At 58.2% G+C, this 17,451-nt stretch overlaps 5 protein-coding genes across 5 annotated transcripts, besides 1 other annotated feature; all 5 read right to left on the bottom strand.

Moving 5' to 3' along the window:
* Positions 1-391: 391 nt before the first annotated feature.
* On the bottom strand, positions 392-3,133 carry LPMP_271450 (hypothetical protein; the record flags this gene model as incomplete). Its single annotated transcript, XM_010701930.1, has 1 exon — positions 392-3,133. The coding sequence occupies one exon, from the start codon at positions 3,131-3,133 to the stop codon at positions 392-394; it is 2,742 nt and encodes a 913-aa protein (XP_010700232.1).
* Positions 3,134-3,760: 627 nt separating this feature from the next.
* Positions 3,761-4,313: a repeat region.
* A 1,128-nt stretch (positions 4,314-5,441) lies between these two features.
* LPMP_271440 (choline kinase, putative) lies at positions 5,442-7,370 on the bottom strand (the record flags this gene model as incomplete). Its single annotated transcript, XM_010701929.1, has 1 exon — positions 5,442-7,370. One exon carries the CDS (start codon positions 7,368-7,370, stop codon positions 5,442-5,444), a length of 1,929 nt encoding a protein of 642 aa, XP_010700231.1.
* Positions 7,371-10,887: 3,517 nt separating this feature from the next.
* LPMP_271430 (hypothetical protein) lies at positions 10,888-12,024 on the bottom strand (the record flags this gene model as incomplete). Its single annotated transcript, XM_010701928.1, has 1 exon — positions 10,888-12,024. The coding sequence occupies one exon, from the start codon at positions 12,022-12,024 to the stop codon at positions 10,888-10,890; it is 1,137 nt and encodes a 378-aa protein (XP_010700230.1).
* Positions 12,025-13,420: 1,396 nt separating this feature from the next.
* LPMP_271420 (hypothetical protein) lies at positions 13,421-13,852 on the bottom strand (the record flags this gene model as incomplete). The annotated part of the gene is made up of 1 exon (XM_010701927.1): positions 13,421-13,852. The coding sequence occupies one exon, from the start codon at positions 13,850-13,852 to the stop codon at positions 13,421-13,423; it is 432 nt and encodes a 143-aa protein (XP_010700229.1).
* Positions 13,853-15,143: 1,291 nt separating this feature from the next.
* Positions 15,144-16,115, bottom strand: LPMP_271410 (60S ribosomal protein L10/acidic, putative; the record flags this gene model as incomplete). Its single annotated transcript, XM_010701926.1, has 1 exon — positions 15,144-16,115. The coding sequence occupies one exon, from the start codon at positions 16,113-16,115 to the stop codon at positions 15,144-15,146; it is 972 nt and encodes a 323-aa protein (XP_010700228.1).
* Positions 16,116-17,451: the final 1,336 nt, after the last annotated feature.

Raw genomic sequence — 17,451 nt, 5'->3', positions numbered from 1 at the left:
CAGAACGCAGGGATTCACAGAACTGAGAAGGTGCACTTGTGCGTACATGATCCCTTACGCGAACCTCGATGCTACTGCTGGGCAGGCGCATACATTAAACGAGTCAATCGAACGAAACGGAAGAACACACGGGGCTTGTGTGGGTATATGTGGGCTGCGCAGATGTGTGCCAGCGGCAGGGGCAGCTCCGAGCAGGCAGACAGAGAGAAACAGAAACAAAACACACACAGATCCCATGCTACACAGGGACACGGTGGGTGCCGCTTCCCCCACACAGGGTTCGACACGGGGCCTCTCTCGCAAGGCATGTCAATGTTTCGCTTCCTCATTTCGTATCGCCTCTGCACGGGATAATGCCACGAACCCCGACACTGCATTCCTTTTTCATTCTTTAGGTAAGTTCCTTCATAATGCGGCGTGCCACCACCATAGTAGGCATCATTGTTGTGCTTGCACATCCACGCTGATACGGAGGCGCATTCTTGAACGTTGCGTAGAACGGCGCCTGTCCCTTCTGGACGCTGACGACGGTGATCACTTGATCACCGGTGGAGGCTCCTACCTTCGCCGTCGATGTCTTCGGCAACTCTGAAGCGGCCAGAGTGGCACTCCTTTTCCACCAGTTCGCAGGCATGGATCGCTTCACTGGTGGCGACGAGTCATTGCCATTGCACTCACTCAAGCTGGCCCCACTCGCGTTTGCAATGTCTCCATTCTCACCCAGCCAGCGAAGCTCCTTCACCTGCACCGTGTCCTTCACCATCGCTGGGCAGAACCCCGACGTGCGCAACTGACGCGCAACATTCAGCTGCCTTGCATGGCCGAGGATTCGACCGTCGTCCGTGACGCCGAGAAGTATGACGCCACCGCGACATGTTGCCATGGCGGCCATCGTGTTGCGAAGTCGCTCCACGTCCATCAACGCAGGATGGTGGTGCTGTTGCGAGTCTACACCAGCAGAGGGACCGTTCGCCACGAGACCCACCTTTGCTTTGAACTCAACGTTATGGCACTCTTCCAGCTGCGCCACGTCGGCAGTGGTACGTACGACGGGAACGGGCACACGCGCAGCGCCACGCAGCTTCCCAAAGTGCACGGAGACCGAATCTGACAACGCGCTGTATACCACCTCTGCCTGGAGCAGCAAGCGCAGGTTCTCTGCGGCGACAGTGGGCAAGAGCGCCTCCCTAGTGACTGTTGCCTCAGGTACCGGCATAGTCGCTCTAGTAAGCACCCTCTGTGTCCTTGCTGAGGAAAGTTTGTCTGTCACAGCTGCCTCGGCTTGTGCTGCGGCGCCGGCGGGTGTGGGGATCGTCGAGCCACGCATCTGGACGCACTGCGCGTACAAAGCGCAAAACCGCTCGTGCGCTCGCTGAAATCGGTGGCAGCTCTCTCGTACCGCGCCCACCACGTCGGAGAACGTGTGTAGCGCGCGCACAATGGTGTCGTTGATGCTTTGATTGGCGGCGCCGCCCCCTTCTTCGCTGACGTCCTCCGATTTTAGCGGAGGGTCGTGTCTACACAGCAGAGATGTGGCCCAGTGAGTGGCTGTGGAGGACGCGGACGAGGTTGGTGTAGCACTGGAGTCATTGAGAGTTGGCCGAACCCGCACCGCGTAGGCATCTTCTAGCACCAGCGACAGGGCGTATGGCGAGGCAGCCGGCTGGGGCTTGGTGGAGGCGTGGCCCAAAGACGGCGCTGTGGCGTGCATGCGCGGCTGCCTCGCCGGGTCAGCCCGCGCGCAGTAGAGACGGTGCGCCTGAACTGTCACGACACAGGGTGTATCGGCAAGGCGAAATACCGCCTCTGCGTTGGTGTCGTGGTGCATCACCTCCTCCGCATTGAAGCAACAGGCCAGCACGTTGCGTGCCGCAGCGGCGGCGGCGCTTTCCTCCTTCGATATCGCATCGTCTGGGTGGGGAGACCCAGAAGTGCGCGGTCGCTTGCGAGAGAAAGGGCTTTTCGCACAACGATGTCCTTCCGCGTCTCTGTCAGCCAATTCGCCGAGGATCGCAGGTATGGGGATACGGCTTACGAAGCTCCACAGACACACTGACGAAGACGCCGCTACCGCTGCAGTCTCAGCAGGAGCCACGAAGTAGGGCACCGCAATGTAGGCGTAGCGAGAGGTATATCCCACCAACAAACCGTCCCACTCCACGCCGCGCACATCTGCGTGGAGGAGGCGGCGTGGCACTGCGGGGCCGGACGCAGTGCTGTGGGCCGTTGTCTGCGGTGCCGAGAGAGCTGCATCCACGACGTGAGCAAACGACAGCCGCAAGGGATTCTGGAAGAGACGCCGCGTCGCTACGTAAGCAGGGGCTTTCTGAACAGACCTCGAGGTGCCCGTCGATGGCGACCCTGGTGGCCGAGCCCAGCTACCCTCGTTCATGAACAGCTCTGTCAGCCATCGAGCAAGCTGCCACTGCAGCTGGGTCTGCTTCTCCTCACAAGCCTGCTGCTGGGATTGAAGCGCTACTATCGTGTCCATCGCTGTCGCCTCCGAGGCCGACATGTTGCCAGTGCGTTGCTGGATAGCGTCGCGAGCGACACTGGCGTCGTAGAGCTGATGCGCCGCTCGAGCTCGGTTCCACAAGTCCCTGTCTAATAATGTATCATGCATTGACTGCAGCGCTGCCGCGGTTCCGGTCTCTGGCTCGCCAAGCTGCACACCTGCCATGACCTCTCCTTCCACCGCATGTCGCCTGCACAACGAGGCGGGCCACAGGGCGGCAGACGGTTGGATTGCAAAAGATACGCACAGATGCGACGCCGCCCTCTTACCACTGCCATCGGCAGCTGCGGCAGGAAAGACGGGAGAGTCGGCGGCAATGTATTGCAGAACGTCCAGCGGTGGAAAGATGCGCGACACGGCGCGATCGACGCAACGCAGTACCACGTCCTTCGCCTGCCGGGTCCACGACGGTAGCGGTGAGTTGATGCGCAGCTGCACTACAACGGACACGCGCGAGCGATGCGGCTGCGTTTGGTTCCATGAGTGCGGCAGCTGATGTTCCTCGTGGCGAGCGTTTGCTGCACTCGCGAACGCACGACTGATGGCAAGCTCAGCGCCCCTCGAGTCCACCAGCGCGCATGTCGCACCCGCAAAGAAAGGGCTGAGGTCCACCTCCATGTATGTTTTGCCTTAGCGAGGGCTTGGCAGGTTCTGTGCAATGCGGGTCTGCCAAGCGGAGTTCAAATATGCGCAAAAGCCACAGTGGCCAGCATGCACGGACACAAGTGTCTCTATTTTAACAAAGAGCGACACGCAGGAAGTGTTCGTGATGCACCAGTGTGTAATGTCCATTGGTTTACTCATGCACAGCGACATCGTCGAGGTGAAGAAGAGAAAGAGATAAGAGAGAGAGTGACCTGAAATTACGGAGGTGAGACACCACCACAGGTCCATGTGATCCGGCGAAGAGAAGTGGCAGAGTGAAACAAGAAGCGCCTCGCCAACGTAGTGGTGCAGCGTCGACGTGTATTGCTGAGATCCATCCGTCGGCAGTCAACCGCCCCATCATAAAGGGCCTCTTGATGTATCGATCCCCCCTTCATGAGGCTTCGTGCTGCATTCAGTCACCCGACCCTCCTCTCTCTCCCCGTACAGCTAGACACATGAGGCACACAACGCGAGAGCGGGAAAGTCTGCACAGGGAGTACAAGAGGTAGGGAGATGAACACCAAGTAGCAGGAGAAATTAGCTCTCACACTTGGTTGGTGTCTAGGATATTATACAACACAATTATTTACTAAGAGTGTCCAGTCTTCCATAGAACGCAAACTTGCTCTTACTGGCCGTCATAGGCCCCATTGCACGTGGTGCAAGGCAGCCGTAGACACACGCGGTGCAGCAACGCACCGACACCGTCATCCGAGCACGCCGTACCCCCTGCCTCGAGCTCCACCCACCCCGCGCTCCGCAGGCCGCCCCACAGCCGCTCCTCCCACCACGCCGATCGCCACCTGGTGCATCCCTCGGGGTGGCACTCAGGCTCCCCACACTAGTACGTAGCGAGGGCCGGGTGAGACACGTTCGAGTCGCGCCGACACGCTGCCCATCACATGGGTGGCACAGGGGGAGGGGGGTTCACGGACGCGGGCCGCTGCGACGCAACGCCATCCAGGACCGGGCTGCCAACATCAGCAGCGATCCACCCCCGCTCTGACTTCCCTAATGTCGTCGGTATGCGACGTTGCCACCATCCGAAGCGGTTCGGCATTGGCAGGGATGGAGGGGGGCTGCCTGGCTTCCCTAGACCGCAGAGTGGGGGAATGGGGTGGATACTGACCCCTAGGATACCGTACTGGGGGGGGGGGGGGGAGTATCTCCACCCCTGTGACAACGGGCAAGGGAGTCGAAGACAAGAGCAAAGCGAACGGTTCTTTTTCATTAAGCTGCCATCTCTCCTCCTCGCATTCTCGCGTAGAGGAAGACGCTCCACTGTCGAGAATGACTTTATAAATAACGCCCGTGCTCGTTCTCAGTCGTCGAGCGCATGCACCGCCTCTCCTTACCTCTCTCTCCCCGTGGCGTTGTGGGGCAGTGGCAAAGCCGGGAGAGTATGTAATAGCGGAAGCACGAGGAAGGGGAACAGGTGGGGAAAAGAGAGGAAGAGGGGGGAGCAGGGCAGACACACGTGACTAGCAGGCGCCGTTCTTCCATGACTCATCGCAGTTACCTAAACCACACACATAGGAGAGAGGAGGAGCTGCACGGACGCACACCTGACGACGCATCCTTCTATCAATCCATGAACATTAAAGAGCGCACGGTGGTAGCACTGTGTGCGATCCCCCTGGGCATGTGTCAGAGATGGAAAGGAGAAAGTGAGCGCACACACAGAGCGACGGACACGCACGCGCAGGCATGACGAGCTCACCCAAAGAGAGAGACAAAACAAACGGAGAATCGCACCTCAAACGCCACCACCACCACCACCACAACACACAACAACCACAAAAGAAAACACGTGCAAGCCTACGAAGCGGCTGAGTAGATAGAACGTAACGGCCATCGTTGCCACCTCTGTCATGTTCAGCGCCGTGGTCGTCTACACGAGCTACGTAGCCAAGGGAAAGAAAAAAGAAAAGAGAGAAGAAACAGCAGCAGCAGCAGCGGAAAATGACAACGTGGTTGTTTATCTTTGGTGGTGGGGAACAGGCAAGCTCCACTGCGCCCGTTGTCGTTCTGGGGTTGTTTTCGTTTTGGATAGGCCGACGCATTGGAGCCCTATTGATACTGCGCCGCTGCATGGCTGGGCACTGCAGGGTGAAATCATACACACAGCAAGACACAGAGGTGACCGTAATGGCGCCAAGATGCACAGCAACAAGAAGGCGCGTAGCGGGCCACACCGGCCACCTTTTTCTTTCTCCTTGGCATGTGCCCCCCCCCTTCCCACTCCACCCTCTCTCTCTCTCTGACTCCCAACGCTGCATCAAAGATTCTCCGAGCACTCAGCTCGCACGGCGAGGTAGCGGTTGTAGCGGGCCTGGGCGTAGTTGAGAAAGTCAACATCCAGGGCAGACACGGCCTCCTGCAACAGCGACCACACACTCCACGACAGGTGCGAAGCCAGGGTGAGCAGCTTCGCGAGTTGGGTCCAGCGCGCCACAACCTCTACCTCCGCTTCTTCGCTGTCGCTCCAGAACAGCTCCCGCGCGTTGGGGAAGATCTCGTGCTCTCGAGAAGCGCCATCTGTGGAGGCTGTGAGGATGGAGTTCTCCGCCCAGCTCGCCTCGAGTGCGTCACGCATAGCGCGACGGTACTCGGCAATGAAGGCGGACATGTGCGCATCCGACGGGAAGTAGGTGTCGTAGTCGCAGTCGAGGCCAGAGTACTCGTTAAAGTGATTAGCGACATCGTACAGCAGGAAGTTGCGCTTTGTGTAATCAAAATCTATCACCCGCACGTCCTTGCGCACCTTGTGGATCATCACGTTGGCGCTCAGCAGATCGTTGTGGCAGACGCCCTCCGGCAAGAAGGTCTCCTGGCGCTTCAGCATCGATACTATCCACGCGCAGGCCGACTGCAGACTGCGTGCCGTTGCGAGAAAGCTCCCCCGCCTGTCCTCGTGCACCTTGTCGACGATCTCTTTCGACAGCACTAGGTCCGCCCACTTCGTCAGCGAGCCTATCAAGTAGTTCGACTCGCGGTCAAAGCGGGACTCACCCCTGTGGGTACTGCGGCTACTCGTCGTGCTCCCCTCCTCTGCGAGCAGTTGGTCGTTTACGTCCTTCCAATAGTCCTTGTTCTGTGAGTCTCGCAGCAGAGGAGGAGCGTGGTCGCGCAGGGCGGCGCGTGTGGCCCGCACCTGGAATACCGCGATGGCGCGTGCGATTGGTGTCGCCTCCGCCGCCATTTCCTGGTACGGCAACGTGTAGTATCCATCCAAGAAATCGTACACGAGGAAGTTACTGCCGCAGATATAGGTGGGGATGAAGAGAGACTGGTAGAAGAGCTCGCTCTCGCGTGAGATGACGCGATCCGTCTCCTTGCCAAAGACGCGCACCACCACCGACGTGGATGGGTGGTCTTCGTCGTAGACGTGGAAGAGCTCATTAGTGATGCCGCCTGACAAACGCTTCACCTGCAGGGGCACGGAGGGGAGCTCAGGCGTGTTGCTGCGCTCGCTCAGTAGCAAGTCGTTCTCGCTTACCACAGTCACCTTGCCATGGTGCGTTGTCGCGCTTGTCAGTGGCAAGCCACACTCCTCAAAGTACTCCTTGGTGTTGTGGCAGGGCGAGAACGATGCGCCGGGTGCGACAGACGGTGGTGGCCCAGGGTGGGAGTTGCATACGCGGTTGTTGCCTGCACCGACCTCGGGATAGTGCTGTCGGCTCGTGCTGCTGCATGTGCTGCTTCGGCTAAAGGTGTTCGCATTTGAGCACGTCGCGTGGTGTGTCACGTCAACGGAGACACTGCTGCACTGCACTACCGGGATCGTGTGGGGGAGAGCTGCACCGGCTGTGGCATGCTTGGGAGGAGGAGGAGGGATTTGAGGGCCCTGCTGCGATAACGGTGGCGGCGGAATGGGTGTGGCCTGTGGCGGCTGGATTACCTTTGCGCTTGCCTGGCACGCAGTCACATCCACCGAGGCAGTGAGGAAGCCATCCTGACTCTTCTGCGGCATCACCGGCCGTTGACTCGCGCTCAGCTCCAGCGGCCGGCAGCTGCTGTCATCGACTCCCTTCACCTTGCTGTTGAGCAAAGCGTGCAGCTTCGCCGCCCACTCCGGGGCATTTTCCAGCCTCGCCTTGTCGTGTCGCCACAGCACAGGGGCACAATGAGTGAGAACCACCTCCATAATCTCGATCGGCCGCAGGTGCGGATTATCGGTGATCGACATATTCGTAATCTGCGCCATGGACTCGAGAGAGGGGCGACGGGAGAACGTGCGAGCGAAGTAGAGATAAGAGCAGAGCGGAAAAAAAAAGAAAAGAAAAGAAACGACGACAACAGCAACGAAAAGAAATGGAGAGGCTCGAGACTGGCACCCAAGAAGGGCAGTTCAGGGCACAAGTGAGAGAGAGAGAGAGACGACTTTGTCCGCCACCCTTCACAAGCGCCAGTGTTCGTGGGCAGAAAAGAGAGGCGCCGTGCGGGTGTGCGTGTATGTGTCTAAGAGCGCCGCTGGTGTGGGGTGATCGTGATGCGCTTTGGCAGTGTTGCGGGCCACTGAGCTACTCTCTATCTCCGTCACCTGCTGCTAGGCATAGGCGATGCAGGGTACACACACACGTCGGCGAAGGAGGGGGGAGCTGTTTATCCTCTAGCACCCAGAAGCGGCGTCAGGGGTGTACGTGTGTGAAAGTGAGCGCCCATGAGCGAATGAAGTTGCCGTTGAAGAGGCAAGAAAGCCCAAATCGTCCAGGTAGCCACACACGAAGATGCACGCATGCGTACAAGAGAGAGGGGTAGAGGAGGGGGTGAAGAGGAGACACGAAGAAAAAAGGGAAGAGGGATCAGAGGGGGGAGGGAGGGGAGGAAAGGAGGAGGAGACTCAGTAGAACGGCTGAGGAGACGCGAAGCATTTTATGTACTCTTTCGCTGCGGTTCAGCCACATCCCTCTTGCCGCATCACCCGCATCAATTGCCAAGAAGAGGGGAAAACTGGGCGTACGCCACGTACTCCGCTCTATCACACGGCCCTAACACCCTGCTGGGCGCAGCTCTTGTATATGAACCTCTTCACCTCTTTTCTTTCCGCTGTGTGTGTGTATGTGTGGAGGGGCGAAGTGGCGACAATCACTGGGAGCGCCGGCCGCATTTAAGCATCTCATGACCACTTTGTCTCCGTCAGAATCGCTGGAGGATGGCCAGCACATGCGATGCCGACTGACTGCACCGTGGCGCTGCCTGGAACGCGCATGATTTGCTCAACGAGGGCGGCGTCTCGTTCCACCACTGCCGACTCCACCACCATGACGAGGGATGCCAAACGACATGCGTGGCACCACCCAGCCCAATGTATTCGCGCACGCGCCAGCAACGCACCGCACAGCTCGTTTCTGCTGCTTGTGCGCGGCCTGCGGCTGCACGACCGGCAGGTAACCAATAGACGACTCCTTAACGCCGCTGTCAGACTCCGAAAGGAATGTTAGCGCAGCGATGGTGCAGGTACGAAAAGCCAGTACGCGGCATCTCAGCACTAGGCTGTCGCGGCTGACTCAGCGTAGCTCGCATCTGGTTAGTCGTTAAGCACCTGCGCCATTTCGCAATGCAATGCGCCGTCGGACAACGGCGTCTGCGTGGCACCAGATACAGCTGACTGCACCGCGGAAGAGCACTCGCACCGACTTCATGTGCATCGCCTGCACCACGCCCAGCACCGCCTGGTAGTATCCCAGTTATGTCAGCCACACCATAAAAGTATGCCCTTCGATGCTCCTCAGATGCCGTGCCGGTTGCTCCCTGTTATCCATTAGCAGCGAGTATACCTGCTCTGTGGTGAGAGGAGTGTGGCGGTGCGGCGCCTCTCGCGAGGCACAAGGCACGCAGCACGCGCAGCTGACGCACAACGCTCACAGTGGCATTGCAGGCACGGCTGCGAAGGTGTATTGCTTCGCCAGCGAAGAACGTCGCAGCGAGAAAGCGATGCTGCCGCTTCACATCAAACTCGTGCGAAGCTACATCGAGCAGCTCGTAAACAACGCCCTCGGCATGCGGCACCCTCCACCCCTCGCCGTCCACCTCATCCCCAAAGCCTTCACCGTGATGTGAGCTGCCTCTTGACGGTGTCACCGCAGTCGATAGCGATGGGACAGAACTGAACACCAGAGCAGGGGCCAAAAGGAAATGCAGCTCACCTTCTGGTGTCGAGCTGAGAACGGCAACAGCGCCGTCACCGGGAAGGTCGCGAGTGAGGGGAGGGCTAAAGAGGAGCTCACCAACCCTGGTAGAGACTTAAACTGTCCTGTCCTCGCTCCCCCTACCTCCTCCAGGCGGCAAGTCCAGTGCTGCTGCTGCAGTAACCGCCGCGGTGGAGCTGGGTGGACAAGTCAAACTGCATGATCAGCGATCCATCCGCGCACAAGGCGGTGCGGAGTCACGTTGTTTCCGGTGCTGGCGTGGACGTGTCCGAGGAGAATGGTGGGCCTGCCAAAGCGCGTCATGAACACAAACTCTACCGTGGTAGGGGAACAAGATCGAGCTTCCGTGCCCGTGGTCCCCCCTCACGACAGTAGTCAGCCAATGGTGGCCTGCGCAGTGGCGCTAGGAAAAACGAATGTCATTGCAGCTCTTTCGTGCATTTTGGGTGAGCCGGCGGGAGTAACGCGAGCGAGAGAGAAAGAGAGAGGGGGGGGGGGAGGGTGAACCAGTTGTCTATACGATTTAACAGTGCCACACCCACCACAGGGGGTCTCCAAGAGACACCCGTGCTGCTATGAGGATGCACTTGCATCTCTCTCTCTCTCTCTGAGTGGGTGAGTAGAATGACTCGATGTACCCCACCTCTCTGCGGGTCCATCACACTCACAACACAGACCTGCATGGCTTCTTCAACGACACGTTGCTGCCTTTCCCACGCACCACATGAGTGTGTAGTGTAGAGCAGGCGCCGGGTCTCAGAGAAGAGCAGAAAAAAAGGCACCCCCAAAAAAACGCCACACAAATACGAAAGGGGTCGAGCTGCTACGCGACCGGGCGGATAAGCGGTGCCTGTGCGTCTGGCGCAAGTGACCACGGTTGAAAAAAGAGGTGCCTTGAGCGACGTGTCAGATCGAGGTCAAGTGGGACGGAAGGAAGGACAACAGTTGTGCTTCCTGTACATACGTCCCCGGTGGCGAGGGCAGGCAAGCAGGATGACCACGCGAGCTCATTCACAGGACAGTGGGGGAAGCCGCACAAGGGGAAATGCGTGTGAGGCTGGAAAGTCGGCTACGCTAAGCTATACTTGCCCAGCGGATGCGAGGTGGTCACGTCGCAGGGCGGAGCAGGACTCTCGCACTACCTGTCACGCTCTCCACGAACACTTCATTTGTTTTTTTTTTTCGTGACTTTATTTCAGCTCTTTTCCTCTCCCGTCTCTTCTCGAGCAAGAGCGAAGAGGAGAGACGTGTGTGTACGCGCATGTACACATTGACACGCAAGTGACATTCTCCAGAGTTGCCACACAAGCAGGCGGTGGTGGCAACTCTGGAGGGCGGAACCCGCAGGATAAAACATCCATTGTCCTTCTCAAAGCGGAAAAGGTACCTCACAGCAGCAACAACGGTGCTTGCCGCACCACGCAGCAGAGTTCCATGCGCTTCACACGACAACGGTCCTTCAGGTCACAGTTGCCGCGACCCATCACAGCAGCACCGCCGAGTAGAAGATGCCGACGTGAGATCGATGGGTTCATGCTGCACGAAAGGGAAAGACCTGCGAAAGCAGCAGCTCTAACGGCTGGCGTTGTTCACTGAGTGTCCAAGGTACTCGGAAGGGATGTGCTCGTAGGCACCGAGCTGGGCGAGAACAAGTCGAAGCTCCAGCACACTCCACCTCTGCAGTCCTGTCGGTGTCTGCTTCTTCTCTAATCCGACAGCAGCCAACACGAGTAGCTTGCCACCCTCCTCAGGAAGCGACGCGTGTAACGCGTCCAGCCGAGTAGCAGGGGCTCGGGGTAGCACAAGCCCACGCACGAATCGTTCGAATAGGCGCACCGCCTTGTTTGCTCGCGTTTCTATGTCATCGGGGAAGAGTCGGATGGGAGCTGTGCAGCTCCATACGTACGCGTCCTGTAGCCATTGATAGAAGAGAGCAATGAGAAGTGCGGCCACCTCCTCCTCCGATTGAACGGACTGCAGTGGTGAGGTGGTCCACCAATCCTCACCATACACGCACAACGGCTTCACGATGCGAGGGGTGAAGCAGGAGCCGTGGTCGTCGATGGAGAAGCCCGCCTCGGTCAGGGCCCGAAATACCGCAGCCGTGCCGTGAAGCATGTCTGTAAAGTCGCTTCCAAACAACACAAACGAGCTCAAGAATAACACGACGTGCACACCGCTCTTACGGAACTGCTCCTCGACACTCGAGAGCACACGCATTATGTCGTCCCTCACTGAGCGCTGCCCTGGCGGACCACGCAGAAATGTGTACAACTGACGAACGTTGCTCGAGGATGGGGCGGGAGAGTGGCTGGTAGACGTCGGTGGCACCGGTGTTAGCGTGGAGGACGTGGTACTTAAGAGGACGTCGAAAACACTGAGGCGCTGCGCCTGATCGGTGAGCGGTTGAAGTGTCCACGGGCTTTTCAGCTCCACGACAGTCGAGAAACACTTATTGTCTCCCCCGCCAGACGCGGCCATCAGCTGCTCTGCACCGAAGCGCCGAAGTGCGGTGACGGCCTTGGTCATGTATGACAGGGCTGCCGTCGGTTGCGTCAGTCTCTGATGCAGCGCGGTCCAGTCGAAGACCACTCCGTCATCATACCATGGGGAGGTGAACACTTCGCAAAAGACCCCGGACTGAACGCTCGACGCATCCACCTTGCTGATGTACTTGTCCTTCAGGGAAGCCTTGATCCACTCCTCCATCTTCTACTGCGAGTGAGGGCTGGATAGAGGCGCCTACAGTGGCACACCGTATCTTTTCGCACGCGTTGTCGTGTGCGTGTGTGTGTGTGTGGCTGTCTCTGGTGCGACCCTCGTTTCGCCCACGTGCGCTCGCACGAAGGGGAGGGGAAGGGCAGAGCAATCCAAACAGCGCGGATAGCGGAGAAGAGGTCGCGAGAGAGAAAGTGAGAAGAGAAGGCCTCCAAAAACAGAGAAAGACGCACAGTGAAATTCTTGCGGTGGCAGGAGTCGCCGCTCAGGCGACACGCCTACACAGACGTCCACCCATACAGCCAAAGGAAGGCAAAAAAAAAAAAGTAGGGACACAGCAGCGGTGCTACGGAGCGTCTCTACCGATTTTTGCTGGCAAGACTGGCTGGTGTAATACAACACAAGTCCCCTCAAGAGAATCTGCTCCCCAGATCCATAGAGAGGCGCTCGACATAGCAGAACTTGGTGTTTTTCAAGTGCCGCTTTGGGCGACTCTCTCGTCTCTCAGCGAGAGAGGGAGCCCATGCAGGAGACAAAGCAATCCGCGAGCGAACCTTCCGTCCAGCGCAGGCGTGGGGGCGGGCAGGGGTGGGAGAGCGACCTCTGGTGTTTTCGTGAGTAAATGCATGAATTTCTTTTCGCTGTGTGGCGATTCCCTTTTTCTCTTTCCGCCTTTGGGTGTCTCTCGCCCTCTGTGTGTGTGTGTGTGGGGGGGGGGGAGTTTCGTCGTCGGCGGTTTTGGTTCTTTTTTTTCCTTGCCTGCTGCTGTATGCCTTCCTTTTCCCGCGCCCAGTAGCGACCGTCTCCAGCAATCCGGTCATCACAACCCACAGGATCGTCCTTCCTTTGCTCCTAAGAAGGGGCCTTGTCCGCACGAGCCGCTGCAGTGTGCACGTCACCGCACACCCACGTACATACGGCAAGGCAAAGGATGACAGAGCACAAGGAGGGTTGTGGGTGAAATGGGGGGCAGAGGAATGTATAGCTCAGAGCCGCTACATGTGCCGATGCACCGATATCGTTCTCCTTCGCCGTACTCCAATACTCAAGTGTAACACAAGTTATTTCGTCGACTCGCAGCAGCACCTCATGCATTGCCGTGGGGGGCGTATACAGCACTGCTCGCAGTGCCTGCGCGAGGGAGTGAGACAGAAGGATCATACCCGGCAGTGGTGCTCGCAGGCTGAGGTGCTAAAGAACTAGCAGCAGAAAGAGTGGCACTGCCCACAACTCTGAGGGAGTTGGGAAGAAGCAGTAGCAAGGAGAGGGGAAGGGCATGGGAGCATCACCCTCTGTGTGTAGCACCTGAGATTATTTCACAACGCCCCTCTCTTACACACACACACACACACACCTCCTCCTTCTTCGCCATTCGTACGTACTCCGCCTACTTGGATGGCTCGGCGCTGCCGCGGCTGGCCTTTTCCTTCGTCATCTCATCCAGCACCAGACGCACCAAATTACGAATGATGAGCCCGACATCGTTGTAATTCGCCAAGTGCGTCAATACTTGGCACTGCACGGGATTTGGCCGCACGCTGTTGCACAGCTCGTTGACCTTGCGGTACTCCTCCGACTGGCACCCCTTGAGAAACGTGATGGCGTAGATATCCTGCGGTTTCATCTGAAACAAGTCTTGCAGCGAGCCGTAGAGGGCGTCTCTGTGAGAGCCGTTCTGCAGCACCGGAATCGGCTTCACAGAGAGCTGGCAGTGCTCCACGACTGAGGCATCACGCTCGAGGTGCTCCACTAATGCATCCGCAGCACCGCCGCACTCCGGGTCATCGTACGTTAGCAGCACTGTAAGCACCCGAGACATGCGTGATGCCAAGCTGCCCTACAAAAGTGCGTACAAAAAATGGAGGTCTAACAAATTGGTAAATTCGAGAGTGTCGTTGACTGGCTGGTCACCCTCGTAATAAGTCACCACAGGAATCGATCTGCGCCAAACGAGGTGTGGGTGTGAGTGGTGCCTCTTCTGACCGGAGTGGGGAAGGGGGGGGCAGTGTTTGTATGGTGGCTAGGGGTTTGCGCGACGGGTGTTTCTACGTCCCACAGGGCGAATAGCCGCACCTCAGATGAAGGGAGGAAGCGGTGCTGCAAGACGGCACACGTAGTGAGCTGAGTACAGTAGCAGCGACACGATGATCTTCATGGAAATAGACCCCCTTCAAGACCGCGCCATCAAGGCAAAGGGAGAGAGCACGATGGAGCGCACAAGCGCGCAGGAGCGTTGCGTGAAAATCACCACTGCGAGCAAAAAACAGGCGTACCATCCATCACGATGGGGGGGAGGCACACAAAACAAGAAAAGGATGACGTGGAGAGAAAAAAGCGACGGGTACCCCATTTGAGGAGCTGCAGGCGGTAGGGAAATGCCCCACGGCGTTGCAGCCTCAGCACCGGCCTCGAGAAAGAACGCGCAAGTGCACACATACGCGCCTGATGTCTGTTAGCCCACACGCTCCTCCTCCCTTGTCCAGTCTCATCATGACTGCTCTGTCACGCCCACCTCATGGTAGCACAAAGGAGAGAAACAGAGAGTGCGCTCGGAGAAACACTAGAGCGCTGCCGCGTACTGAGTGGGCACCTGGAGCATAATGCGTTCTCGCGTGTGTGCGTGCGTGTGTGTGGAGGGTGGGCGTGGGGAAGAGGCGGTGGGTGCGGCAGGCGCTTTCCATTAGCAGTCGCATGAGTGTGGGACAGGCGAGGGAGCGAGAAGCAGGACCAAGGAGTTTGGCAAACTAGCGCCTCACACCTATCCCCCGACATCCTGCACCGTCATCTGGTGGGGCGCGTGGCCCGCACCCAGGTACACACAAGGGCCAGCAGCTGCGCCATATGCTCAGCACCTCGGCCAGACGGTTTGCCCTTTCCTCAATGAGGGCAGTGCGCTGTCGTTGTCGGTGTTTATCCTTTTCTTGTGAGGTCAAAAATGAGAACTGAAAATGCGCCGCAGCTCGCAGGGCAAACAAAGCAAAAAAGCACAAACAAATGAGAGGGAGTCCATCCAAGCGATATAGGCCAAAAAGGCGTCCCGACGTTTGCCGCTGATCACCCCGCAAAACATGGCACCACTCCACAGTGATGAAAAGAAAATGATGGGCCACTTAGAAGAGAGCGCCCATGCCGAAGTCGTCCTCCTCGCTCTCCTCCGACTCCACCTTGGCAGCGGCGCTGGAGGCGGCCGGCGCGGCAGCGGCGGACTCCGCAGCAGCCGAGCCAGCGCCAACCAGCGAGCCACTGAGCGCGGCCTCGCGCAGCTCCTTGCCGTGGTGCTCCTCGAACACGTACGAGGTTGCCACGGACACAGCCAGCAGGCTCTTGAAGGCGTCCACCAGCATCGGGCCGATCGTCGCAGACGTCGGGATGCCAGCGCCCAGCGAGATCGCCGCCACATTGCTCAGGCCTTCCATCAGCATCTTCTCCACGATGTCCTCCGTCATCCCCAGGTCCTCGCGGGTGAAAAGCACACCGCGGTCCCACACGGACAGCACATCCACCTGGTAGTAGAACGGGCTGATGTTCAGCTTCTGCAGCAGCGTCGCCGTCGAGTTGTCGACTTTGTCGCCGGTGCTCAGCACCTTCTTCTCGGTCACGATCTCCACCATACCCTTGGCGATTTTCGTCGCAATGTTCAGCGCCTGGAAGAAAGACGTCTGGGTCGGCTCCATGCCGGTGCTGCCAGCAGGCACAACCACGTCACACGGGGCAATCGCGCCGACACGCGCGGGGGCCTTCACACGGTGCGAGTCAAGCACCGCTTTGATCTCCTGGACATTGTCGTTTGTGAAGATCAGACCGGTGTTGCCGCTCAGCAGGTTGTGCTCCTCACACTGCTCGCTGAAGTGCTTCGCGCCAGGGCTCGCGTTCTTGGCTTGCGCGTGCTTCTCCACGATCTTTGCCTGCAGTGTCTTCTTGCCCATCACGAACTCGGCCTTGCCGCGCAGCGCACGGCGCACATCGTGCACCTGCTGCGAGCGGACGTTGTCCATGCCCACGAACAGCACGCAGCTGTACTTGGTCAGGCAGTCGACGAGGTGCTCCTCGTACTCGCGCTTGGCGATGGTGATAGACGGCATATTGTAAGACTTGGAATAGCCTTAGCTATCGGTTGTAGTGTTGGCGCAGGTGTTGTTTGTTTGCCGGAGGTATGCGCAGTGTTGTGACACGGTTAGTAGACGTGTAGGGGAGTCAGCACGCAGAAGATGCGAGGACAGTTGTTGTTGTTTTCGTTCATGGGCACAGAAAGATAACCGATGGGAAAAGGAAAAAAAAGAGAGAACGAGGCAGAGAGAGAGAGACAGAGAAAGATGACAAGAGTAGGGAAGTGCCGCTACACATTGCTCACAAACATGCAGGCGATGACTCCGTGGAGGGAGAGGGGTACACTCGGCAAGCGGCGCAGAGCGTGAGAGGATCACCAAGGACAATTCACACCAGCTAGTAGTGTTTCACACGCAATACTGGGAAGGTGCGCGGTGTCCACTGGTACACGTGCCGTGTCATCTCTCCGCAATCTACGGAACCACTCGGCTACAGTTCTCCGCCCACTCCTCCCCTCTCTTCGTGCTGGCGCCAAGCCGCGCGTGCAGCAGTGCAGGTGTTGCGTGTGGCTCTGGTCATGGTTTATCGCTACCTCGAGCAGCAAGACAGTTGCTACTCTCCAGCAGCGTGCCACCTGAGCAACCGCGATCCGGTACTGATGCGCACATGCTTGCACACGCCTAGCTGCACTGCACTGCACTGTCCTCACAGTCAGCACGCCTAGCTGCACGACACGGGTGAGAGGTGGTGAGGAGTCCGCACAACAAATACCGGTGCTGTACAACGGTAAGGAAGGCGACACTGGGCGCACTACCACAGGCCTGAGGCTCAGTTGTACGTCGCTGCAGGTGGCCGACCTGTGTCTGCACAGCACTGTGAACAGACGTCAGACAGGGACACATGCGCAGTCTCCAACCACAGCGTTGCGCCGCCACCGTCCCCCAAGAGCACGATCACGTTATCGTACTTACACGCATTCCGTCATCGTCGCTTTGAGTTGAATGGGAAATGAGGAAGCACAAAACAAATGAGAAAAGGAAAGCGAAGAGAGTCCCTTTTAGAGAAGTGTGCTGCGCCTGCACGCCTCTCATTTCTGTGGTAACCGTTGGTCTTGCCTGGGCTGATGCTGCTCGTGAGTCTCTTTCACTGTGTAATTGGTCCAACACGCTCGCCAACCTTCCCCTGCCCGTACACGCTCACCCACGAAGATCCACCGAGAATTCACTCGATGACGCACGGAAGGTGTGTACACATACGTAGAAGAAAAGAGAAGGTTTAAGCAGACACGTGACACAAATCTGTCAGAGTCGATCAACACTGCAAGGCGGAACAGAGTGAGGGCGTCAAGAGGAAGCTAAGGGACGGTGGGTC

This window comes from Leishmania panamensis (genome assembly GCF_000755165.1).
Source record: "Leishmania panamensis strain MHOM/PA/94/PSC-1 chromosome 27 sequence".
In the NCBI taxonomy this organism is placed as follows: domain Eukaryota; phylum Euglenozoa; class Kinetoplastea; order Trypanosomatida; family Trypanosomatidae; genus Leishmania; species Leishmania panamensis.
This window is presented reverse-complemented; position numbering and strand designations above follow the sequence as displayed.